We start from the raw sequence: 22,156 nt of genomic DNA, 5'->3' as shown, positions 1-22,156 counted from the left end.
GAACGAAAGTGGAGGAAAGACAGGCTGCAGGTCTCTTTCCAGATACTTAAAGAGAGTTGGCGCTGTTATCAGAAAACAGTAAAAGCTGCTAAATCAAAATTCTTCTCTGATATAATTATCTCAAACTCTCACAACCCACGTGTCCTCTTCTCCACCCTAGACTCTGTTCTCCACCTCACCGAACCATCACCTCTGGAAGCCTCGACTGAGCTGTGCGACAACTTCCTACATTTCTTTGTGGAAAAAATTGCGACCACCAGGGCTCTCATTTCCCCTCCAACTCATGACCCATCCATCCCACCTCAATCTGTAGCTCCTTTTGACCATTTTGAACCCATCACTCTATCTTCTCTAGAGCAGGTCATGTGCAGCTTGAAACCTTCTGGTTCCCCCTTTGATGTGGTCCCCCCTCGACTACTAAAGGAGGTGTTTCCTACTCTAGGTCCGTCCATTCTTTCCATAGTAAACAGTAGTTTATCCACTGGCGTGGTGCCAAAAACCTTTAAACATGCTGCTGTCCAGCCTCTCCTGAAAAAAGCAAACCTTGACCCCTCACTCGTTTCCAACTTCCGGCCTGTCTCCAAACTCCCATTTGTTTCTAAAGTACTGGAGAAAATAGTCGAGTCCCAGTTGAGGTGCTTCCTGGAGGATCACGCCATCTTAGAGCTTTTCCAATCTGGCTTTAAACCTCTCCACAGCACTGAAACTGCCCTGCTGAAGGTCTTTAATGACATCTTCAGATTCACAGATACCGGTGATTCTGTGCTGCTTGTCCTGTAGGACCTCACAGCCGCCTTTGACACCATCGACCATGAGATCCTCATTTCTAGGTTGGAGCAGTGGGTGGGCGTCACAGGATCAGCCCTCAGTTGGTTCAGATCTTACCTCACTGACAGATCCTTTTGTGTCTCCATCAAGGATTTTAGTTCCGCAGAGGCAGAGCTTAAATGGGGGGTTCCGCAGGGGTCCATACTGGGTCCCCTCCTATTCTCTTTATACCTGCTGCCGCTTGGTGCTATTTTCCGGAAACACAACATGCCCTTCCACTTATATGCCGATGACTGTCAAATTTACTTCCCCATAAGACACAATGGTACAGGCTCTATTCAACTGCTGCTCAGTCTGAAGTCATGTTGTTCCCTCCCAACGACACAATCACAAACCACTGCATTGACCTTTCCGCTCTAACCCTGTCAGAAAAATAAAGAGTCACTAATCTGGGCGTGATAATGGACCCTTCCCTGAAACTTAACAATCATGTAAACATGATTGTTAAATCATGCTTCTTTCAACTGAGGCGGCTGTCTAAACTGAAGCCTGTATTGTCCAAAAAGAACCTGGAGACAGTAATACATGCATTCATTACATCTAGGCTTGATTACTGCAATTCACTCCTGTTTGGTATCAGTCAGACCTCCATTGCACGACTACAACTGGTCCAGAATGCAGCAGCCCGATTTTTAACCAGTACAGGCAAAAGAGAGCACATTACACCAGTTTTGGCCTCACTGCACTGGTTACCGGTTCACTTTCGAATCCAGTTCAAAATACTCATGTATGTATGTACAAATCACTGAACAGTGTCGCCCCCCATCTCGCTGATTTGCTACAACCGTATGATGTGCCACCACGTTCCCTGAGGTCAGCGGACCAGTTGCTCCTCACAGTTCCAGGAACTCGTCTTAAGCGCAGAGGTGACAGGGCCTTCTCTGTAGCAGGACCAAGACTCTGGAACGAGCTACCTCTGCTTGTCAGACAGGCCCCCTCCCTCTCGGTTTTCAAGTCCCGTTTAAAAACTCACTACTATTCAATAGCTTTCAACACCAGATGATCTGTGTTTTGATCCTGTATGCTCTACACTGGTTTGTCGTCATTATCTGCATCGTTTTTTGTCTATATTCTGATTTACCTCATTTTGTATTTTGCTTTGTGTGTTACCTGTTGTTTTGTCTGTACAGCACTTTGGTTGGCCTTGTTGCTGTTTTAAGTGCTTTATAAATAAAGTGGTATGGTATATCATTGCTGATAAGTCAGAGCACACAGACAACACCGTTACTGCTGTCACAGACAGTCAACATGACGCTGTTGTTGTAAACTCTGACACGCCCTCACCTGAAAAAGAAAAGGGGGGGTACAATCACATGTCACCGACGGTGACCCGTCACAAACTGAAACCTCAGAAACAGCAATAGCTGTGCTAACGGTTCAGTCCAACCAGGGTGACACAAACAACAATGCTGCTGCTGTCATGGACAGCCACCAGAACCTTGTTGTTACAAACAATGAGAGCCCCTCAACACACGGTGAGTGGGTGATCTCATACATCAATGACGGACGCCCGTCAAAAGCCGAACTCCCAGGAGCAGCAGCAACTGCACCAACGGTTCGGAAAAACCAGGATTACACAGGTGAAGGTAGACGTGAGAAGAAACATTGGCCAAAACCTACAAGGTTCCTGTGTAACCTGATCAGAAAGGGGGTCGCTAAAAAAGCTTACCTGTTGATCACACTTGAAGGGGTCGTCACACATGAAGCCCTACTGGATGGTGAAGCCGACATAACTATTATGTCAGCCAAACTGTTCGAGGAGCTCAGGACCGCCGCTAACGGTGTTCACAGGGAAATGCCTCTCATAACATGTGCTATAGGGCTGCAGGGCCTTGCAGAGACGAGGACAACCCTAACAGCTATAGCTATGGTTCACATGCAGGTTGGCGAGATGACACTATACCACCCAGTACATGTGTCTCCGGTTGACTCATTCCCATTTTTGATCGGCCAGGATTTTATAAATCGCTTTGACGCGATTATAGATTATGGTGAACAGACAATGTGGGCCAGAGTGAGCAAACCCCTGCCAATACTCATGCCTCCTGAGACAGTCACAGACTGCCCAACAGCAGGCACTGCAGAAGGCACCGAGGACCTCTCAGCAGAGAACACAGTCCCGGTAAGTAAGCCTTCAAAAGCATGTGAAACCAAAAACACCCAACCAGTGAACTCAACTCTGACTGAACAAGAAAGCCTCCTCTGCGAGCTGAGACAGTCAGGGCCCACCGGATACTACCTACCATTGGTAGTTCAAGGTGTAGAGATCCAAGGATCCCACACCAAAGATGCTGTACTGTCGCCGGGGACAGATAAACCAGCTATCAAGGACGGAACCGTGGACGGCCCTCAGAGATCCTCTGACCCCTCCGGGCTGCTCGCAACTCTGCCAGTACAACCTACAGCCGAGGTGATGGCAGTCACACGTGCACAGGCTACAGCCAAGCCGGCTGACAACACAGTCTCTGTACAACCCGTGCTGACTGACCCAGACATCATCCAACTTCAGAAGTCGGATCCTGCAATAAACTCGATGATGCTGTCTTTGACTGACCCAGAGAAAAACACTCCGTCCGAAGCCAACCTGGATTCCAATCCAGACCTTAAAGCCCTCTTTCAGCTGCGCAAGCAGCTAAAACTACTCAAGGGCATCCTAACTTTTGCTCATGGAGCGACGCCCTCACCCGTGTTCATGGTCCCCCATGACCAAAGGGGGGTGACGTTAGTTAGGGTAATGTTACCAGACGCAATAACGTGATCAAATCTGACAGTCAGAGTGAGTGACGCACCGAAACGTCGTTTTCTAGTTGCTTAATCATTACTTTTGTCAATGTTGAAACATTGTTTTTCTTGTTGCTTAGTCACTATTTTTGTCGATGTTGAGACATCATTTAATTGGTATTTGGTATTGTTTCTGAACACCCCCAGCAAGAATGAATTTTGTGTGTATTTTAGTTAGAGACTAAGAGGACTTTAACTATGCCAACATGCAGTTCATTTGTTAAAATTCAATCTTTGCGGAGTCAATGTAGATTAATGCTACCTTAAGTACCATAACCTACATTGGTCTCACGACGCTCAAGCCGAACCTACTCGAACAATCCTATTGGGGGCGGGGGGCGGGGGGGGCTAGCTAATCCTTCAGTTGAGTCTCGCCATAGACTCCAAAAACATTTAGGGGAAAACCAAAAAACCAAACCTCAAGTCGTTCGTCTAAAAGGACAACAGACAATTGAACTAAACTATATTTTGCCATGTAAATCTAACTTAAACCAAGTTAGGAATGGAAAAATAGTTTGGAATGCCCTTCTATTGGTATAAATCCCTATACAAAAAATTTTCAGCATGACCCACCCTTTAAACTGGTAACTTTAGCTGATCTAAACTATGATAGCTTACACACCAGGTGCATATAGGTTAAGGTCTTATGTAAAATCCCACTCATAAGCCCAACTAAAACCACATAAATGCATAACACATAGAACCAGAATGGCACCCACTGGGAACCACCAGCAGCAACCTTCGCTGAAGGGACCTACAACTCCAACGTGGGTCTCCAATCTCCATCCAGTGGTCGCCTCTGCAGTTCAATCGAGGAACCCCTCTGCATGCTGATCAATCAACACCTGCAATCGTTGTGGATTTATCGTTGTGGATTATATGACTTTTTCCACTGGATTACAGACTTTGTTTCCAAGGGGTTAAAGCATTGCTACAATGGAATTTCCTACAACATTATGGAATTACCAACAACATTGTGGAATTACCTAAACCGGTGTGGGATTACCTTCTTTGACTTTTGTTTTCCTCTTGCTGGATTACATCAAGATCAAGGATATTCTGAGGCGTAAGTTCATGTTGGAATTCTTCCCCATGGACAGGCGATGATTTCCAAAGGGGGGACTGTAGTGAACTCGGCCTCCGACCAAAACCTGCCTCTGAGGACCTTCATGGGACAGGAACTGTTATTTCATTGATTTGAATCCAGAAATACAAATTAGCTCATCCAGAAACTGTCTAATTGTATCCTGAAGTAATCAATTGAAAGAACACTCTTCTTTTATATTATCATTACTATTTTACAATATCTTGATAAATCAAAAGTGTGTTTAGTTCATACCATTTCTAAATGTTGAAGTGAACCACTCATTTTAAATCAACTGTGAAACAGTATTAATGATTTTTTTAATCCTCATTTAAATTATAAATCAAGTTAAATGTCTATTTACAAAGTAATTATGCATTTTGATCTTCTGTCTGAAATGAGAAGTAGTGATGTCGGTCGAAAGTCAGAAAGAAGTTATTAGAGCAAAGTGTCGTGTTTTTAAACCTAGCAGACGGTAAATAAGAAGCTACTGGCATCTGCTTCCTCCCACTTCGCCATAACATGTCTTCTGTCTGTACGGGATGTTTCTAAAACATTCCTGCTGTTTTCTTGACTTGTAATGACCCTCTGACGTTACTAGAAACCCCCCCCCCCCTGTTGGTTGTTTCAACCAATCAGGAAGTCCTGAAGTGACCGGAAGTGAGAACTCTTTAAGAGTCCACACTTCCTGGAACTTCTCAGTCTTGAGTCGGTCTTCAGTCTTCTGGAGTCCTTGACTGGAGTCTTCCTGGGGTCTTTCATGGTGTCCTCCACATCTGAGTGGAATCTCTGACTGAACTCACAGCTTGCTGTGTATCCACCCGGGAGATGAGCGTGTTTGTTGAACGGAGTACCGTCACTACTTCAGACGATTCTCAGCCATCCTTACCGGAGACGCTGAAAGGTCACGTTGAAATGGACTCCTGTTCCTGAGCGGAGGTATCCCCGTCTAAGGTAACGAGTCGCCACGCACCGAGTGTACCGGGGCTGAGCTGGGGTCGGATGAAGGGTGCCATTCCTAGTCAACACACTTCCCTTTTCATCCATCTTTTCTCTCCATTTAAACTCCTTCATTTCCCATCTTTAAACTCTTCTATTTTGCTAGTAATTAATCTAGATGCCTTCATAAATGTCTGTGATTTTATTAAGTAAAACGTGCCAAGTTTTATTAATCAGAACCAGATCAGCTAATCACTTGTACATTTTGATGTTAAATTTTGATTCTGTTAAATAAATGACCACATTTATTCTGATGGGTCAAAGAAAATTAACGTCTCAGTGTCACTGATTAAACAACCTACGCACAGTTACCTCGGTCACATGGCTGTAATTTAGCTCGAAAAAGAGAGAACCCGTTATTTAAATATATTGTAGTCAAGGGCAGCTAAACATAGCCCTTAGCACCCTACACTCTCATTTGCTCCAGTCCTTGTACCAGACCATCTTCAAAACAAACTTTGATTAATTTTATTCTCTTCTTATCTCGTGACTCAACTAAAATGACCCTGTGGATGATTCACACATAAAAATGTCCTCTTCCTCAGGGGACTGACCAGTGAGTGGTGTCAGCTCATGACAGAAAACTGAGCTGCTTTTACCAGCAGACTGTCACAAAGACATGGTTTGTCCTTATTTTTGTTGTTGATTCTAGGAAAAATACCAAAGAAATGACAGTTTGACACATAAAGAAGGATTATTGTACCAACCACAGAGGTATATACTTGACATTCTGTACATTAGATGATAAACTGGAGGGGGATACATCTCTTGGGTTCTGACTCAGGTCTTTAATGAAATGGTTCCTGTTTCTTAAAAATATAACTTTTAGTCACTTCCTCTTTTGCCCCATGATTGTAGGTCCTCAAGTTTTACGAGAACTCGCTGCAGACCTTGTGGTATGATGTTGTGGTCTAGGAGACAAACTGAAAACTAGTAAACAATAAAATAAAACAGATGTCCCAGTCCAACAAAACACAATGAAAGGATATTTGAGGGAAAAATGCTTAAAAGATCAAAAGAAAGATTCTTGGAAGGAAATTTTTCGTGAAATGAGGGCTTGTCAAAAAGTTTTATGTTCCAATTTTCTTGTATTACAGATTTAATGACGCAATGCGCTTCACAGGTTGACAACATTTAGGTTTATTACATTTAGGGTCACGAAACATCAGCTGTGTGAAAAGTTAGTCAAGGACAGTGGTGATTTTAGCCTCTTATTGGAGGTGATCAAGCACCCCTAAATTTTAACTCAGCACCCCTGAAAATAAAGAAACCATCATTGTGATTTAGTAAGCAAGCTTAGTTCTCAAATCTTAGATTAGCCGAAATATTTATACATTTGAAATAAATATGGAATAAATGATGACACTCTAAACGGGCCAGTAAAATCTATATTTTGCCCAAGTCAGCTCCACAGTGCCACCTGTAAAAAAAATGTAAAAGATGAATAAAGCCCTTTGGCCAACCTCATGATCAGCTGAATACAACAGCTATAAACAGGAAGTACCACATATTAATCTGTACGAAGGTAACTGCAGATAAAGCCTCCATTTTCTGTCATAATTACATTTTTATGCTTAATGGTTAAATTAAACATTAATGCTTAAAGCCAGTTGTGCTTTGTTTTGTGTGTTTTGTATGTAGATATATGTTGTAACTTTTGGTTGCATAAGTTTAGTCCTTGTTTGCTATGATCCTTTAAAAGTCCTATTTATGACTGAGGCCATACCACCCTGAACATGCCCGATTTTGTCTGATCTCAGAAGCTAAGCAGGGTCGGGCCTGGTTAGTACATGGATGAGAGACCACCTGGAAATACCAGGTGCCGTAAGCCTTTGCACTTCTCACAAACCTCAGCAGGGGGTGTGTTCAAGCCAAGAGTCATTGTCAGTACTGGGGGCTAAGCACCCCAAAAGGTGAGATCTTAGAATCGCCCCTGGTCAAGGAATCTTTCTACAGGGGTAGGGTGCACTCCAGGCAGCAGATTGGTGCACAGGAAGTGTATTATACCAGCGAGAAATAAAACTACACGCCAGAAAACCACTTATGTGAATAAAAATATTTGATCAGATCAATGAACACAAATCAACAGGTGAACTGTTCCTGAATCAGCCAGTCTCAGGCACCACTTCATGCGGTGCACAAGAAACAAAAAGCTTATTTCAACAATATTCCTAGAATTCCAAAAATGGAAAAACAATAACTTTCAAGAACAGTCCAAAAAACATGCACGTCAGGCTGCCTTCCGGTCCAGGCCTCCCTCGCTAAAGAGATTTGTAATAAACTTAAAACTTTTTTGACAAAATTTAAAATTTATACTAAAACAGATATATTATTGTAGGCTACAAGTAAAAATACAATCAAAATTTCTATAAATAATTTTTCATAGCCTGACTGAATATGTTTTTTTCAGATATGGAGAAAAACATGATTGATTCCTGGAGAGAAAATAAAATAATAGTTACATTTAGGTTTAATGTTTTCTGCTCAGTTGATATCTGTCGTAGTTCTGTTTTTCTGTTATTTAGTTCCTTGGATTTACCTTTAAGACCTACAGTGTTCCTTTGGTGTTTTTGTGTTTCATTGTTAGATTTATTTTAATATTCTGTAGATCTTGTTGTGTTCTCCAGTGTTCCTTGTTCGATTTCTCATTCCCAGTCATCTTCCTCAGTGTTTTTCCTCAGCGTTCCACCCACACCTGTCCCCAATCAGCCCAGGTGTTTCCATTTTCCACTTATCTCTGCTACTTATTCAGCCTCTGTTTCACCAATCATCAGTTCAGCATTATTTGGCCTATATGCTAGAAGGTTCGTGTTGCACGTCTTGGTGTTTTCCTCTGTGATCATTTGAGTTTTCGTATTAGTTTTCCACTTCAGCCTTTTGTTTTGCTTTTTTTTTTTAATAAAGAGTTCTTGTGATTAACTTTTGAGCTCCCTGCATTTGGGTCCAGCCCTTCACAAACCTACAATATCTAGAATGTCATTTTAAAAAATCAATTATCAGATTTTATTTCACTAAATTAATTAATTACTGTTTCTATTTGTGTATTTGGTTTCCAGCTGTAGAGACCCATAGATCTAGTTTTCCCATCTAAAATGAACATTGTGAATTAAAAAAAGATGGATTATATGGGGAACCTTATGTATTAAAAATGTTATTAGTCATACATTTTATAGTAGATTTGCCTAAAGGTTGTCACTTGAAGTAGAATATTTCTCTTGTAGGTTGGGGTGCCTGACAAAAAGGTTGGCGGTATTGAGTTATTGTGTGTTATAGTGGATTATTCATGTAGAACCACCACTGCTGGTCTGAGTCCCTTTTATTCAGATTCATTCATTCAACCTTTATGTAGCGCACTTGAAGTCGACCAGTAGGGAACAGGCACTAACATCTACTAGGTTCCGCCAAGAGTAATGATGATGTCACACTCACTGAATATCAAACTGATTCTTTGATTGCTTCACAACATGCAATAAAGCATTTAGAAACAAACTTTATACAAATATTGAAAAAATAAAATACAAGCAAAAATTAAATAGAGCTCTTTCTTTCTTTTGTAAAAATAAAATAAAAATAAGTTCAGTTCTTTAGCAATGTTGCTACCCGGGGTAGTGTTGTGTATGGAATCTTATCTGTAACCCAAGATGGGTTTTCCGGATTGTGAAGGTTCTTTTGTGAAAGGATGTCCAGGTGTTACACCATCACGCCCAAAGAATCCAGAGTCACTATAAAACCAATCGGGATTTCCACAGATATTACCCAACAAGCGGTCACCTCGGTCTCTCAATGGGATTTCCACAGATGAGTGGTCACTTCTGTCACTCAGACAGGTTGTAAGGTCCACAGTTTGGTCGGTCAGTGCACGTGTAAGAATATAGGGAAAACTGACCAAGCCACGTTGGTTAAATTCAACTCGGTAAAAACTGAGTGCCCTCTGCTGGACCTTCCCGGTATTACAACCTAAATAACAGATATGTGTTTAGTAGCGGGTTACATTTATTTAAACAGATCAATCACACTGAGCCTCAGAGACTCATTTACAAGTTAGACCTGTTTGGACAGATGATAAGTGGTGAAGGTGAACAACATAGGATTTGGAGACAAAAAAAATTCCTAACATGCTCTTAATCTTTGGCCGAAGCTTAACAGCATGATAATGAAAAACAATCTCGCAACAACAAGCACAATGACGTCGATATTCTGCAGGGGGGAGGGGACGCAAGGGCGGTGATCTTTTATGATTCAAAAGATTTATAGAAGAGAGGCTCTTAAAAGCCTGCCTTCTCTTCAAGAAATGCTATCAATTGCGTTGAGGGACCAACTGATCAAATCCATAGCAGAATTAAGATTCAGAAGATTTGTAGAAGAGAGGCTGTAAGCAGTTTCACAGACAGGACAGAGCAAAGCGGAGAGGGAGAGGAGGGGAAAGGCATTCGCCCTTGACAAGAGCAATTGTTGAATGAGATACACGTAGTCTGAACACAGTACGCCCTGAGCCTCGATGACGGACCTCCTACTGAACTGGCATGACCCCTCACAAGCAGCAGAGTCCCTGCAGTGCTGTGCATCATTAGAACCTCATCAATTAACACCACCCTGGAACACGTCAAGTTCAAGTGGCTACTAACACAAACCAGCTTGAAAAATACGTCTAATATTTTTTGTCTCTCTCACCAGAATATCAGTTGTTTAAGCAATAAATAGCCAGACATTATCTTTATTTTTATTTTACCATTAATTTTATAATGATGAGATTTTAGGTAATTTATCTCTAGAAAATTTTCCACCCTCTAAAATGTATTTTTCCTCATCCGTTTAAACATCTGATATGATGAGACGCTACATTTAAACCCAGATATCCTAGCAGAGAGTGAGAAAACATAAAATGTGTGTGTGTGTGTGTGTTGGGGGGGAGGGGGGGGGTTAAGAGTGGTGATGCTTTAATACAGAACAGTTTTGAGATACATTGTTGGATGCTGCAGAATAGAGCATCAATCTGTGGTCAGTCACTGTTATGTTGGGGGTTCGTCCTTGGAAATATAGGACCGAATCACACAATTTGTGTGTTTTCAGGTTCAAGTATCTTTATTGTCATTCGCATCACATGTGGTACATGAGGTGGAATGAAATTGTGTACACAAGGTCCCAGTTACACCCAAAAATGGCAAAAATACAAAGTGTAAAAAGAAACAGCATACCGGTTTAAGGATCTAAGATATAAGCTAAATGAATGCTAAACAATATGCTGGATCCAAGTTATACGCTAAACATTAATAATATAAAACAATACGGTATATTAAACAGCAGCACGAACATGAGTCTGTGGTGAGCAGATGGGTATGAATAAATACAGCAGCATGAGATAAGTAGCATAATAATCAGCAGCACAGATAAGTCACATATCAGCAATTAAAGTGGCATTACAGTGACTATTCTGGTTAGGGATTTATGAGTCTAGCAACTTCAGGGTAGAAGCTGTTCCTCAGTCTAGTGGTTCTGCACTTAATGCTCCTTAACCTCCTGCCTGAGGGAAGCGGAGCAAAAAGTGAGTGTGCTGGGTGAGTGGGGTCCTTCATGATGCAGGTGGCCCTCTTCCTGCATTTGGAGTGTAAATGTCTGTGATGGTGGAGAGGCTGACTCCAACATCTTCTGTGCAGCCTTCACTGCTCTCTGCAAAGCTTTTCTTTCTGCAGCTGTGCAGCCTCCATACCACACGTTGATGCTGGAGCACAGGATGCTCTCCACTGCAAACCTGTAGAAGGAGGTGAGGACTGAGCTTCCCAGTCCAGCTCACCTCAGCTGCCTGAGGAAGTAGAGACTCTGACATGCTTATTGTTCTTATTTTATCTTTATTATATTGTTCTTTATTTTGTTCTTTAAATTCTGAAAATGAACTACTTTTTATTCTGAATGTTTTAAAGCTGGTTAGACTCACAGGGGTCACGATATTGATTGGTGAGAATCAAAGAACAGTCTGAGCAGCGTTATATTCAGCTAAATGAACACAGTTCGTTATGGAATTTTATTAGTTAAAAACTTCTGTTTTTGCTCTGTCAGAACCAGGTAATCAAAATTACTGAGAGATAATAAAATTGTGGCTCAAATGATTCTACAGTCTCTCCAGCGTGTCGCGGGTCTTCCCAGGGGTCGTCCTCCCAGTCGGACATGCCTGGAAAACTTCTCTAGAGCGGCATCCAAGGTTGCATCCTTACCAGTTGCCCAAACCACTTCAACTGGCTCCTCTCGATGTGGAGAAGCAGTGGTTCTACTCCGAGTCTCTCCTGATAACTGAACTTCTCACTCTATCTTTAAGGGAGAGTCCAGCTACCCTGCAGAGGAAACTCATTTTAACCACTTGCTTCCACAAACTCATTCATTTCATTTCAGTCACTACTCAGAGTTCATGGCCACAGGTGAGGGTAGGAACGTAGACCAACAGGCAAACGGAGAGCTTTGCCTTACAGTTCAACTCACTCTTCGCCACCACAGAACAGCACAGAGCCAGCAATACTGCGGAATCTGAACCGATCCATCCTTTGTTGCTAAAAGAACCAATTCTTTCTTCTAAAATAACACCTGATTGATCAAATCTTTCAGCCACTGCCAGTCCTCTGATTCCAGACTTAAGTAAAGCATGCATCGGTTGAATGAGCTTGTGTTTCTAACTGAAGAGCTGTTCCTGAAACTGTCCACTTTGTCTCCAGGTGAGCTGCCCTTGTCTCTGGCAGCCTGCACAAACCAGCCTGACATGGTAGAATACCTGATGGACAACCAGTACCAGAAAGCTGACGCTAAGATGGCAGACTCTCAGGGCAACACGGTGCTGCATGCCCTGGTGATGGTGGCGGTCAACAAATCTAACAAATCAAAGGAGAATACGAAGTTTATAACTGACATTTACGACCAGATCCTCGGGACCACCAACAGACTGCACCCCAAGCTAAAGCTGGAGGACATTGAGAACCACAATGGACTGACTCCTCTCAAATTGGCTGCAAAGATTGGCAAGACTGAGGTAGAACACCACAGGGGGTTATGAAAAGTTCTGCAAGGTTTTCTGACACACAACAGAGTTGGGTTTTAATCCCTCTCAGAGACAGAGTTTCTCTTTCATCTTTTTTTCTGCAGGTTTTTTCACACATCCTGAGAAGAGAATTCCAGGAGAGTCAGAACAAACATCTGTCTCGTAAATTCACTGAGTGGGTGTACGGACCCGTCCACTGCTACCTGTATGACCTGGCCTCAGTTGACTCGTACGAGAACAATTCTGTCCTGGAGATCCTGACCTACGGCAGCGACATCCCTGTGAGTTTCCTGATCTTTATGAGTCCGGTTGGAGTGGTTGAATCTTATGTCTTCTACTCAAACTTGCGTCTTCTCTTAGAACCGTCATAAGATGCTGGAGACGGAGCTGCTGAGCCGGCTCCTGGAGGAGAAGTGGCAGAGGTTTGCAGGTCGGATGTTTCTCTTCAACTTCCTGGCTTACCTTGTGTACCTGATCGTCTTCACTGCTGTAGCCTACAATAAGAAGAGCAGGAAGGTGAACTGGTTTCCACGCACTGATCGACAGATCTGTCTCTGAGACTGACTCGTCCTGATGTCTCCTCTGTGTCCACAGCCACCCTTTACCATTGAGAACAATGTCGTGGAGTGCCTGTATGTTTCAGGCCAGCTGCTGATCACTCTAGCAAACATCTATTTCTTTGTCATTGGGGTACGTGCACACATGTTAATGCTCATATTAACATTAGTGGAAATGTTGCCGTAATGATGACACTCATTAAAACATGTCTAAATCCATAGATTGTAGACATGTGTAGGAAACGGCCAAAGATAAAGACACTGCTGGTTGATGGGTATTATGAGATTCTCTTGTGAGTATTAAAGTATTTATTTTCTCAAACATGATCAAATTTGTTGTCAGAAGCACAAGAACAATGCTAGCTAAGAAGTCTACAGCAGAATGGTAGCTAAAATGTAAAAGTACATAGCACAAAAAGACAATAAGTTTGCTGAAGCAGATTTGTAAGAGAACTATGTTCTTGAAGGAACTGAAGAGATTTTAATGCCTTTTTTTTTAGAAAAATGAATTGTGAATTAAGTTAAAGTATAAGAGGTACAAAACACAAGTAGTAGCAGCCATTTCCTGAATAAACTGTATGATTTGATGAATGAATTAGCTAAAATAGCACAAGTATGCAGAAACAGTTCTACTGCAAATACAAAAAACAAACAAAAAAACAGGAAAACAACGGTACCACTTTACAATAAGGCTCCCCTTATAGATGGCTAATAAACAGTTTATAGATATATTAATAATTCCTCTATAAGCACTTTATAAAATAGTAATAATTGTTTATTATGCATTAATTTCAAAAGGTATTCAAAAGCTTATTCTCAAAAGCTCAAATAATATCTCATCTACTGCCCCAAATCTCAAGTGAGTTGAAAAGGATGTTCTGTGGACGCATTCTCATCTACCTGCCAGCTGTGCTCGAGTGCCTGACCACTGAGATCCTGGAACTAGCAGGAAACACGGCTCATGATAGCGGAAGGACAGGATCGTCTTTCGGCACCTACAGCTGGCTGTCCGCAGCAACGAGGAGCTTGGCAGACTGCTGGGAGGAGTGGCCATCGCTCTGGGAGGAGTTCTGCCCAGCATTTGGGCGGTCCTACAGCCCGAGGGGAACCGAGAGGCCAGCCGAGTCTGGGTGGACGGATCAGACAGCATCTGCAGCCAGTTTCTTAGGATCCACTGTGGGATGGACCTTTACAAGAGATCCTTCCTGCCTACAGCCATCAGCATCTATAACATCTCTTAATGAAACGAGGATAACGAGTTACAACAACAAATAATTTCCCTCTGGGATTAATAAAGTATTTTTGAATTGAATTGAATTGAATTAATGGTGACAAGGGGAAGTTATTTTGGTATATTTTGGTAAGTGTAAGTTATTCCTCTGTTCAAGGCTGACGTTCCACATTGTTTTGATAATTACAGACATATATCTATTCTGCCATGTTTTTCAAAAATACTAGAAAAAAATGTGTATAAAAGGATTCTCCATTATTTAGACCATAATTCAATTCTTTACAAACATCAATATGGTTTTAGGAAGAATCACTCTACATATATGGCTTTGCTTCATCCATCCATTATCTTTACCCAATTCTTCCATTTTGGGTCACGGGGGTCACTGGTGCCCATGTCCAGCAATCACTGTGCGAGAGGCGGGGTACACCCTGGATGGGTCGCAAGTCCGTCACGGGGCCATATAGAGACAAACGAGACAAACAACCATTCACTCTCTCACTCACAACTAGGGACAATTTAGAGTTACCAATCAGCCTAACATGCATGTTTCTGGTCTGTGGGAGGAAACCAGAGTACCCGGAGAAAACCCACGCATGCACGGAGAGAACATGCAAACTCCACCCAGAAAGAGGATTAGTCATTATATCACTACAGAATGCTTGTTTACACTTTATTATAGTCTGATATACCCATATATGTCTTGTTGCAATGTAATTTGGGGAAGTACATTTCCCACAACTTTGCACAAAATTTTGGGTCTTCAAAAACGACTTGTTAGAATTGCAACTCAATCAGATTATCATTGTCCTTCTTCTCTGTTTAGGAGTTTACAGATTCTTACTATTTATAACATTAACGTTTTTCAAATTTGTATTTTTGTTTATGAGATTTATGTAAGTCAAGAGGATATACCAAAGCATTTCATCCATTACTTTAAATTAAAAACGCAGTTTCATTCTTACTTAACTCGCTGGAGCGCTTCATTTTCCTAAATATCAGACCAGCAAAGGTCAGTTTTCTCTCCGTTACAGGGGAGCTAAAGTTTGACATGATTTTTCGCATTTGGTAATAGGCAGGCCTTCTGTAAAAGAGTTTAAAAGTTATTTAAAACTTTATTTAATTAAAGAATTGTGATTGTCACTTTTTAATTGTTACATATTTTATTCAAATTTCCATTAATACTTTCTAGATATGTTTTTTGTTTATTTATTTTTCTGTATAACTGTATTCCTAAATTTATGATCAATTGACTGTATTCTTGGATTGTATTATTTGTATTGGTGGAGGTTTTATATAAGTCCACTGGGCTTCTGCCTCACCCTGCACTGTTATTATAATTATTTTTTTCTTAATATCTCCATCCATCCATCCATCCATCCATTTTTTTCCGCTTATCCGGGGGCGGGTCGCGGGGGTAGCAGCCTAAGTAGGGAGGCCCAGACTTCCCTCTCCCCAGCCACTTGGGCCAGCTCTTCCGGGGGAATCCCGAGGCATTCCCAGGCCAGCCGAGAAACATAGTCCCTCCAGCGTGTCCTGGGTCTTCCTCTGGGTCTCCTCCCGGTGGGACGTGTCCGGAACACCTCACCAGGGAGGCGTCCAGAAGGCGTTCTAAACAGATGCCCAAGCCACCTCAACTGGCTCCTTTCGACGTGGAGAAGCAGCGACTCTACTCTGAGTCCCTCCCGGATGATCGAGCTTCTCACCCTATCTCTAAGGGAGAGCCCAGACACCCTGCGGAGAAAACTCATTTCGGCCGCTTGTATCCGAGATCTCATTCTTTCGGTCACAACCCAAAGCTTGTGACCATAGATGAGGGTGGGAACGTAGATCGATTGTTAAATTGAGAGCTTCGCCTTTTGACTCAGCTCTCTCTTCACCACGACAGACCTGTACAGCGCCTGCTTCACTGCTGACGCTACACCTATCCGCCCAACGATCTCACGCTCCATTTATCCCTCATTCATGAACAACACCCCAAGATACTTAAACTCCTCCACTTGGGGTAGGACCTCCTCCCTGACCCGGAGAGGGCACTCTACCGTTTTCCGGCTCAAAACCATGGCCTCGGATTTGGAGGAACTGATCTTCATCCCGGCCGCGTCGCATTCGGCTGCAAACTGCTCCAGCGAAAGCTGTAGATCATGATCTGATGAAGTCAATAAGACCACATCATCTGCAAAAAGCAGAGAAGCAATCCTAAGGCCACCAAAACAGATCCCCTCAACACCTTGGCTGCGCCTAGAAATTTTGTCCATAAAAGTTATGAACAGAATCGATGATAAAGGGCAACCTTGGAGGAGTCCAACTCTCACCAGGAACATGCCCGACTTACTGCCGGCGATGCGGACCAGGCTCTGACACCGGTCATACAGGGACCTAACAGCCTGTATCAAAGGGCCCGGTACCCCATACTCCCAGAGTACCCCCCACAGGGTTCCCCCACAGGGTTCCCCGAGGGACGCGGTCGAACGCCTTCTCCAAGTCCACAAAGCGCATGTAGACCGGTTGGGCAAACTCCCACGCACCCTCCAGGACCCTGCTGAGAGTGTAGAGCTGGTCCAGTGTTCCACGGCCAGGACGTAAACCACACTGCTCCTCCTGAATCCGAGGTTCGACTATCCGACGGACCCTCCTCTCCAGAACCCCCGAGTAGACCATAAAAGGGAGGCTTAAGAGCGTGATTCCCCTGTAGTTGGAACACACTCTACGGTCCCCCTTTTTGAATAGGGGGACCACCACCCCTGTCTGCCAATCCAGGGGAACTTCCCCCGATGTCCACACAATATTGCAGAGTCGTGTAAGCCAACACAACCCTACAACATCCAGAGCCTTAAGGAACTCAGGGCGAATCTCATCAACCCCTGGGGCCCTGCCACCGAGGAGCTTTTTAACCACCTCGGTGACCTCAGCGCCAGAGATTGGAGGGCCCGACCCAGAGTCCCCAGGCTCCGCTTCCTCAGTGGAAGACGTGCCGGTGGGATTGAGGAGGTCTTCAAAGTATTCCGCCCACCGACCCACAACATCCCAAATTGAGGTCAGCAGCAGACCACTCCCACTATAAACAGTGTTGGTGGCGTACCACTTTCCCCCCCCGAGACGCCGGATGGTGGACCAGAATTGCCTCGAAGTCGTGCGGAAGTCATTCTCCATGGTCTCTCCGAACTCCTCCCATGCCCGAGTTTTTGCCTTATCGACCACCCGAGCCACATGTTGCTTGGACTGCCGGTACCCATCAGATGCTTCCGGGGTCCCACAGGCCAAAAAGGCCCGATAGGACTCCTTCTTCAGCCTGACAGCATCCCTCACCGATGGTGTCCACCATCGGGTTCGAGGGTTGCCGCCGCGACAGGCACTGACAACCTTGCGGCCGCAGCTCCGGTAAGCCGCCTCGACAATAGAGGCACGAAACATGGTCCACTAGGACTCAATGTCCCCCACCTCCCTCGGAACATGTTCGAAGTTCTCCCGGAGGTGGGAGTTAAAACTCTGTCTCACAGGAGACTCTGCCAGACGTTCCCAGCAAACCCTCACAATACGTTTGGGTCTGCCAGGTCTGACCGGCATCCTCCCACACCATTGGAGCCAACTCACCACCAGGTAGTGATCAGTGGACAGCTCCGCCCCTCTCTTCACCCGAGTGTCCAAGACATGTGGCTGCAGATCAGATGAGACAATGACAAAGTCGATCATCGAACTGCGGCCTAGGGTGTCCTGGTGCCAAGAGCACATATGGACACCCTTATGCCTGAACAAGGTGTTTATTATTGACAATCGATGACGAGCACAGAAGTCCAACAACAGAACACCACTCTGGTTCAGATCAGGGGGACCGTTCCTCCCAACCACACCCCTCCAGGTCTCACTGTCATTGCCCACATGAGCATTGAAGTCCCCCAGCAGAACAAGGGAGTCCCCAGGAGGTGCACTTTCCAGTACCCCCTCCAAGGACTCCAGAAAGGGTGGATAATCCGAACTTCCGTTTGGTGCATAAGCACAAACGACAGTCAGAACCTGTCCCCCCACACATAGGCGGAGGGAGGCCACCCTCTCATTCACCGGGGTGAACCCCAACACACAGGCACCAAGTTGGGGGGCAATAAGTATGCCCACTCCTGCTCGGCACCTCTCACCAGGGGCAACTCCAGAGTGGAAGAGTATCCAGCCCCTCTCAAGGAAACTGGTTCCAGAGCCAGAGCCATGTGTAGAGGTGAGTCCGACTATTTCTAGCCGGAACCTCTCAGCATCACACACCAGTTCAGGCTCCTTCCCCACCAGTGAGGTGACATTCCACATCCCAATAGCCAGCTTCTGTAGCCGAGGATCAGACCGCCAGGGTCCCCGCCCTCGGCCACCACCCATCCCACATTGCACCCGACCCCTTTGGCCCCTCCCACAGGTGGTGAGCCCATAGGAAGGGGGACCCACGTCTCCTCTTCGGGCTGTGCCCGGCCGAGCTCAATGGGTAAAAGCCCGGCCACCAGGCGCTCGCCCGTGTGCCCCACCTCCAGGCCTGGCTCCAGAGTGGGGCCCCGGTGACCCACGTCCGGGCAAGGGAACATTAGGTCTTAATATCTTTGATCTGTAATTTTAATTCTTTAATTGTGCAAAATAAAATAAAATTAAATAAAATAAAAACTAAACTAAACAGAGACAAAACTGACCAGTTTCTTGCCAAATAGTGAGACAAATCTGTTCACCTATATATATTTCATCTAGAGTTATTATTAAATATAATTGAATTCAATTTTCAATTCAGTTTAGTTATATAGCGCCAAATCACAACAAAGTTGTCTTAGGGCACTTTACAGGAACATTCACATACATAAAAAAGCCAATTAGTAAAGTTATATTTATAATAATAATAATATATTATTAAGTATTAAACATTTCAGACTAAGTTACTACCCTGTAAGCACAATAAGCATGTGTAAACCTAATTTTTTTAGGGTATAATATTAGTTGTAGATACTTATAATACTGTGATTAAGTACAATATTAGTCCATCCATCCATCCATTATCTTTTACCCGATTCTTCCATTTTGGGTCACGGGGGTCGCCGGTGCCCATGTCCATCAATCACTGTGCGAGGGGCGGGGTACACCCTGGACAGGTCGCAAGTCCATCACAGGGCCACATGGAGAAAAATGAGACAAACAAACATTCACTCTCTCACTCATACCTTGGGACAATTTAGAGTTACCAATCAGTCTAACATGAATGTTTTTGATCTGTGGGAAGAAACCGGAGTACCTGGAGAAAACCCCTGCATGCACGGAGAGAACATGCAAACTCCACCCAGAAAGGCCCCCGGACCGGGATTTGAACCAGGGAGAGGCAGCAGCTCTACCAATTATGCCACCGTGCTGCCACAATATTAGTCTATAGTCTGAAATGTTTAATATTAATGTTTAATATTCTGAAATGTTTAATACTCTAGATGAAATATATATAGGTGAACAGATTTAGCTCATTATTTGCCAAGAAACTGGTCAGTGTTGTCTCTCTGTCACCCTTAATTAATGCATAATAAACAATTATTAATGATTTATAAAGTGTTTATAGAGGAAAAGTAATGTATATAAACTATTTATTAGCCATCTATAAGGGGAGCCTTATTGTAAAGCGGTACCATTTATTTTTTACATTATAAAGCCATTTGAGATCTAAAAGGGTTTCTGAAATTATTACTTGATCATACGATTATCATTCCTAAACTAACCAGACACAGAGCCTTGTGGTGTCCCTGCTGTTGATAGTTTTGTGCAGGGTTTCCTGTTCCTAGTCTCAGCTGGGCTGTACCTGTGGGGGCAACAGGAGTACCTCAGCTTCTTGGTGGTTTGTCTGGCGCTCAGCTGGGTGAACATACTTTACTACTCCAGGGGTTATGAACACATGGGCATCTACAGCGTGATGATTCAGAAGGTAGCTGACCTTTGAACTCTGCTACGCCTGAAATCACGGTGAACTCTGATCTGACACCATCTGTCTCCTGTTATCTTTGCAGATGATCCTCAGCGATATCCTGCGTTTTCTTTTTGTCTATATCGTCTTCCTCTTTGGATTCTCAGCAGGTACAAATATCTATCACCCACCACCATTTTTGACTTTAGCCAACACAAAAGTGGCTCCAACTTGGTCAATTTTTACATAAATTCAACTAAAATATGGCGTGGTAGTAGCTGAGAGTCATTCACAAACATACTTTGTGTTTATAGTTATTTTGAAGGTGTGACAAAAACAGCTGTCATTTCTCAGCAGAAGATTAACTTAATTTAAAAACTCTGGCATTTTAATTTTATTTTATTTTTTCCTTCTTGCTCTTGGTGAAGGCGGACACTTTTTCCACACTCTCTTTTTTCTGCTTCTGCTCTTTGTCCTGCAAACCTTTCGGAGCCTCTCTTTGCATATCTTCTGAATTGTAAATTATGGCTCTGGTCAGCTGGTCTCTCAACACAATTGATCAAATTTTCTCGACGAGAAGACAGGGTGAAGGAGAGTCCTCCTGACCCGACGAGACACTTGCAGCTGGATACATGATGGATTCCTGGGGGCAGTGGAAGATCATGTGTCTGTCCATATTGTCTGTCGAGGACGTTGAAGACGCGTACATAATTGGATTTATGAACAGGATTTCTGCTTTTTGGAGTTGGTGGTTACCTGGCATATTGACAAATCTGAAAAACATCGGCAGCTGTTTCGGCCATTGTGAAGCTGCCTGGCCTGTGTGAAGGAATGTGCCGAGCTGTGAACAGTCAGACTCAAATGCTGTGTGAGCTGAGCTGTAAGCTGGATGCCATTTCTGCTGAGAATCGCAGGCTACTTGCGGCTCCTGAATCTTGCTGGCAGGAAGGAATCGACCTTGGAGAAGTTACAAGCTTGGCTCGGCAGTACTGACCTCAAAATTTTGCTGTGTGGAGTCGCCATTGAGATGTACCAGTGAGACTGTAAGACAGATGAAAATCAACAGAGTTGGCCTGACCCAAAACAACTGTTGTTATCTGAATCTGGCTTCCCCAGGTCGGCCTTGGAAGCTGACTATCTCAAATTCTCCTGGATGTTATGTGAACAAGATGCTCTGCCCCCCATTCCCTTCACCAAGGACATTTGTGGACCTGTCTGGAACAGCGTTCATGGACTTATTTACAAACGCACACAAGCGTACACTCATTCACATAACTCACACTCCCCTCAACCCACCGCGGTAACCTAGGTTGGATGTGAGGCGCCAGGTGGCCGCGACGCTCTCTTGGGTGGCCAGTGCTGGGAGCCCCACTCCCACTTCACCCTCACCCACTCCACATGCAGGTCCTTCTCAAAAAATTAGAATATTGTGATAAAGGTCATTATTTTCCACAATGTAATGATAAAAATGAAACTTTCATATATTTCAGATTCATTGCACACCAACTGAAATATTTCAGGTCTTTAACTGTTTTAATACTGATGATTATGGCATACAGCTCATGAAAACCCAAAATGCAAGTCCCAAAAAATTAGCATATCATGAAAAGGTTCTCTAAACAAGCTATTAACCTAACCATCTGAATCAATGACATAACTCTAAACACCTGCAAAAGATTCCTGAGGCTTTTAAAAACTCCCAACCTTGTTCATTACTCAAAACCGCAATCATGGGTAAGACTGCCGACCT

The 22,156-nt window shown here is 43.7% G+C and overlaps 2 protein-coding genes and 1 pseudogene across 2 annotated transcripts in view; all 3 read left to right on the top strand.

The window, feature by feature from the left end:
- The window catches only part of trpv1 (transient receptor potential cation channel, subfamily V, member 1), a 28,930-nt gene extending 7,531 nt beyond the window's left edge, over nucleotides 1–21,399 (top strand). The window contains exons 6-14 of the mRNA XM_037687654.1: nucleotides 12,394–12,704; nucleotides 12,818–12,994; nucleotides 13,074–13,229; nucleotides 13,308–13,403; nucleotides 13,493–13,563; nucleotides 16,301–16,303; nucleotides 20,262–20,427; nucleotides 20,510–20,576; nucleotides 21,236–21,399. Coding sequence (XP_037543582.1) covers nucleotides 12,394–12,704; nucleotides 12,818–12,994; nucleotides 13,074–13,229; nucleotides 13,308–13,403; nucleotides 13,493–13,563; nucleotides 16,301–16,303; nucleotides 20,262–20,427; nucleotides 20,510–20,576; nucleotides 21,236–21,399 — 1,211 coding nt within the window. The remainder of the gene's footprint in view (nucleotides 1–12,393; nucleotides 12,705–12,817; nucleotides 12,995–13,073; nucleotides 13,230–13,307; nucleotides 13,404–13,492; nucleotides 13,564–16,300; nucleotides 16,304–20,261; nucleotides 20,428–20,509; nucleotides 20,577–21,235) is intronic.
- On the top strand, nucleotides 7,405–7,523 carry LOC119420904 (annotated as a pseudogene).
- A 737-nt stretch (nucleotides 21,400–22,136) lies between the features above and the next one.
- Nucleotides 22,137–22,156, top strand: part of fam222ba (family with sequence similarity 222 member Ba) — a 10,470-nt gene continuing 10,450 nt past the window's right edge. Inside the window, exon 1 of the mRNA XM_037687653.1 lies at nucleotides 22,137–22,140. Within this exon, the coding sequence (XP_037543581.1) occupies nucleotides 22,137–22,140 (4 nt within the window). The remainder of the gene's footprint in view (nucleotides 22,141–22,156) is intronic.

The sequence above is a fragment of the Nematolebias whitei genome, chromosome 14 (genome assembly GCF_014905685.2).
Source record: "Nematolebias whitei isolate Nwh7 chromosome 14, NemWhi1, whole genome shotgun sequence".
NCBI classification, from domain to species: Eukaryota; Metazoa; Chordata; class Actinopteri; order Cyprinodontiformes; family Rivulidae; genus Nematolebias; species Nematolebias whitei.
The sequence above is the reverse complement of the archived record's forward strand: the minus strand, read 5'-3'. Positions and strand labels throughout refer to the sequence as shown.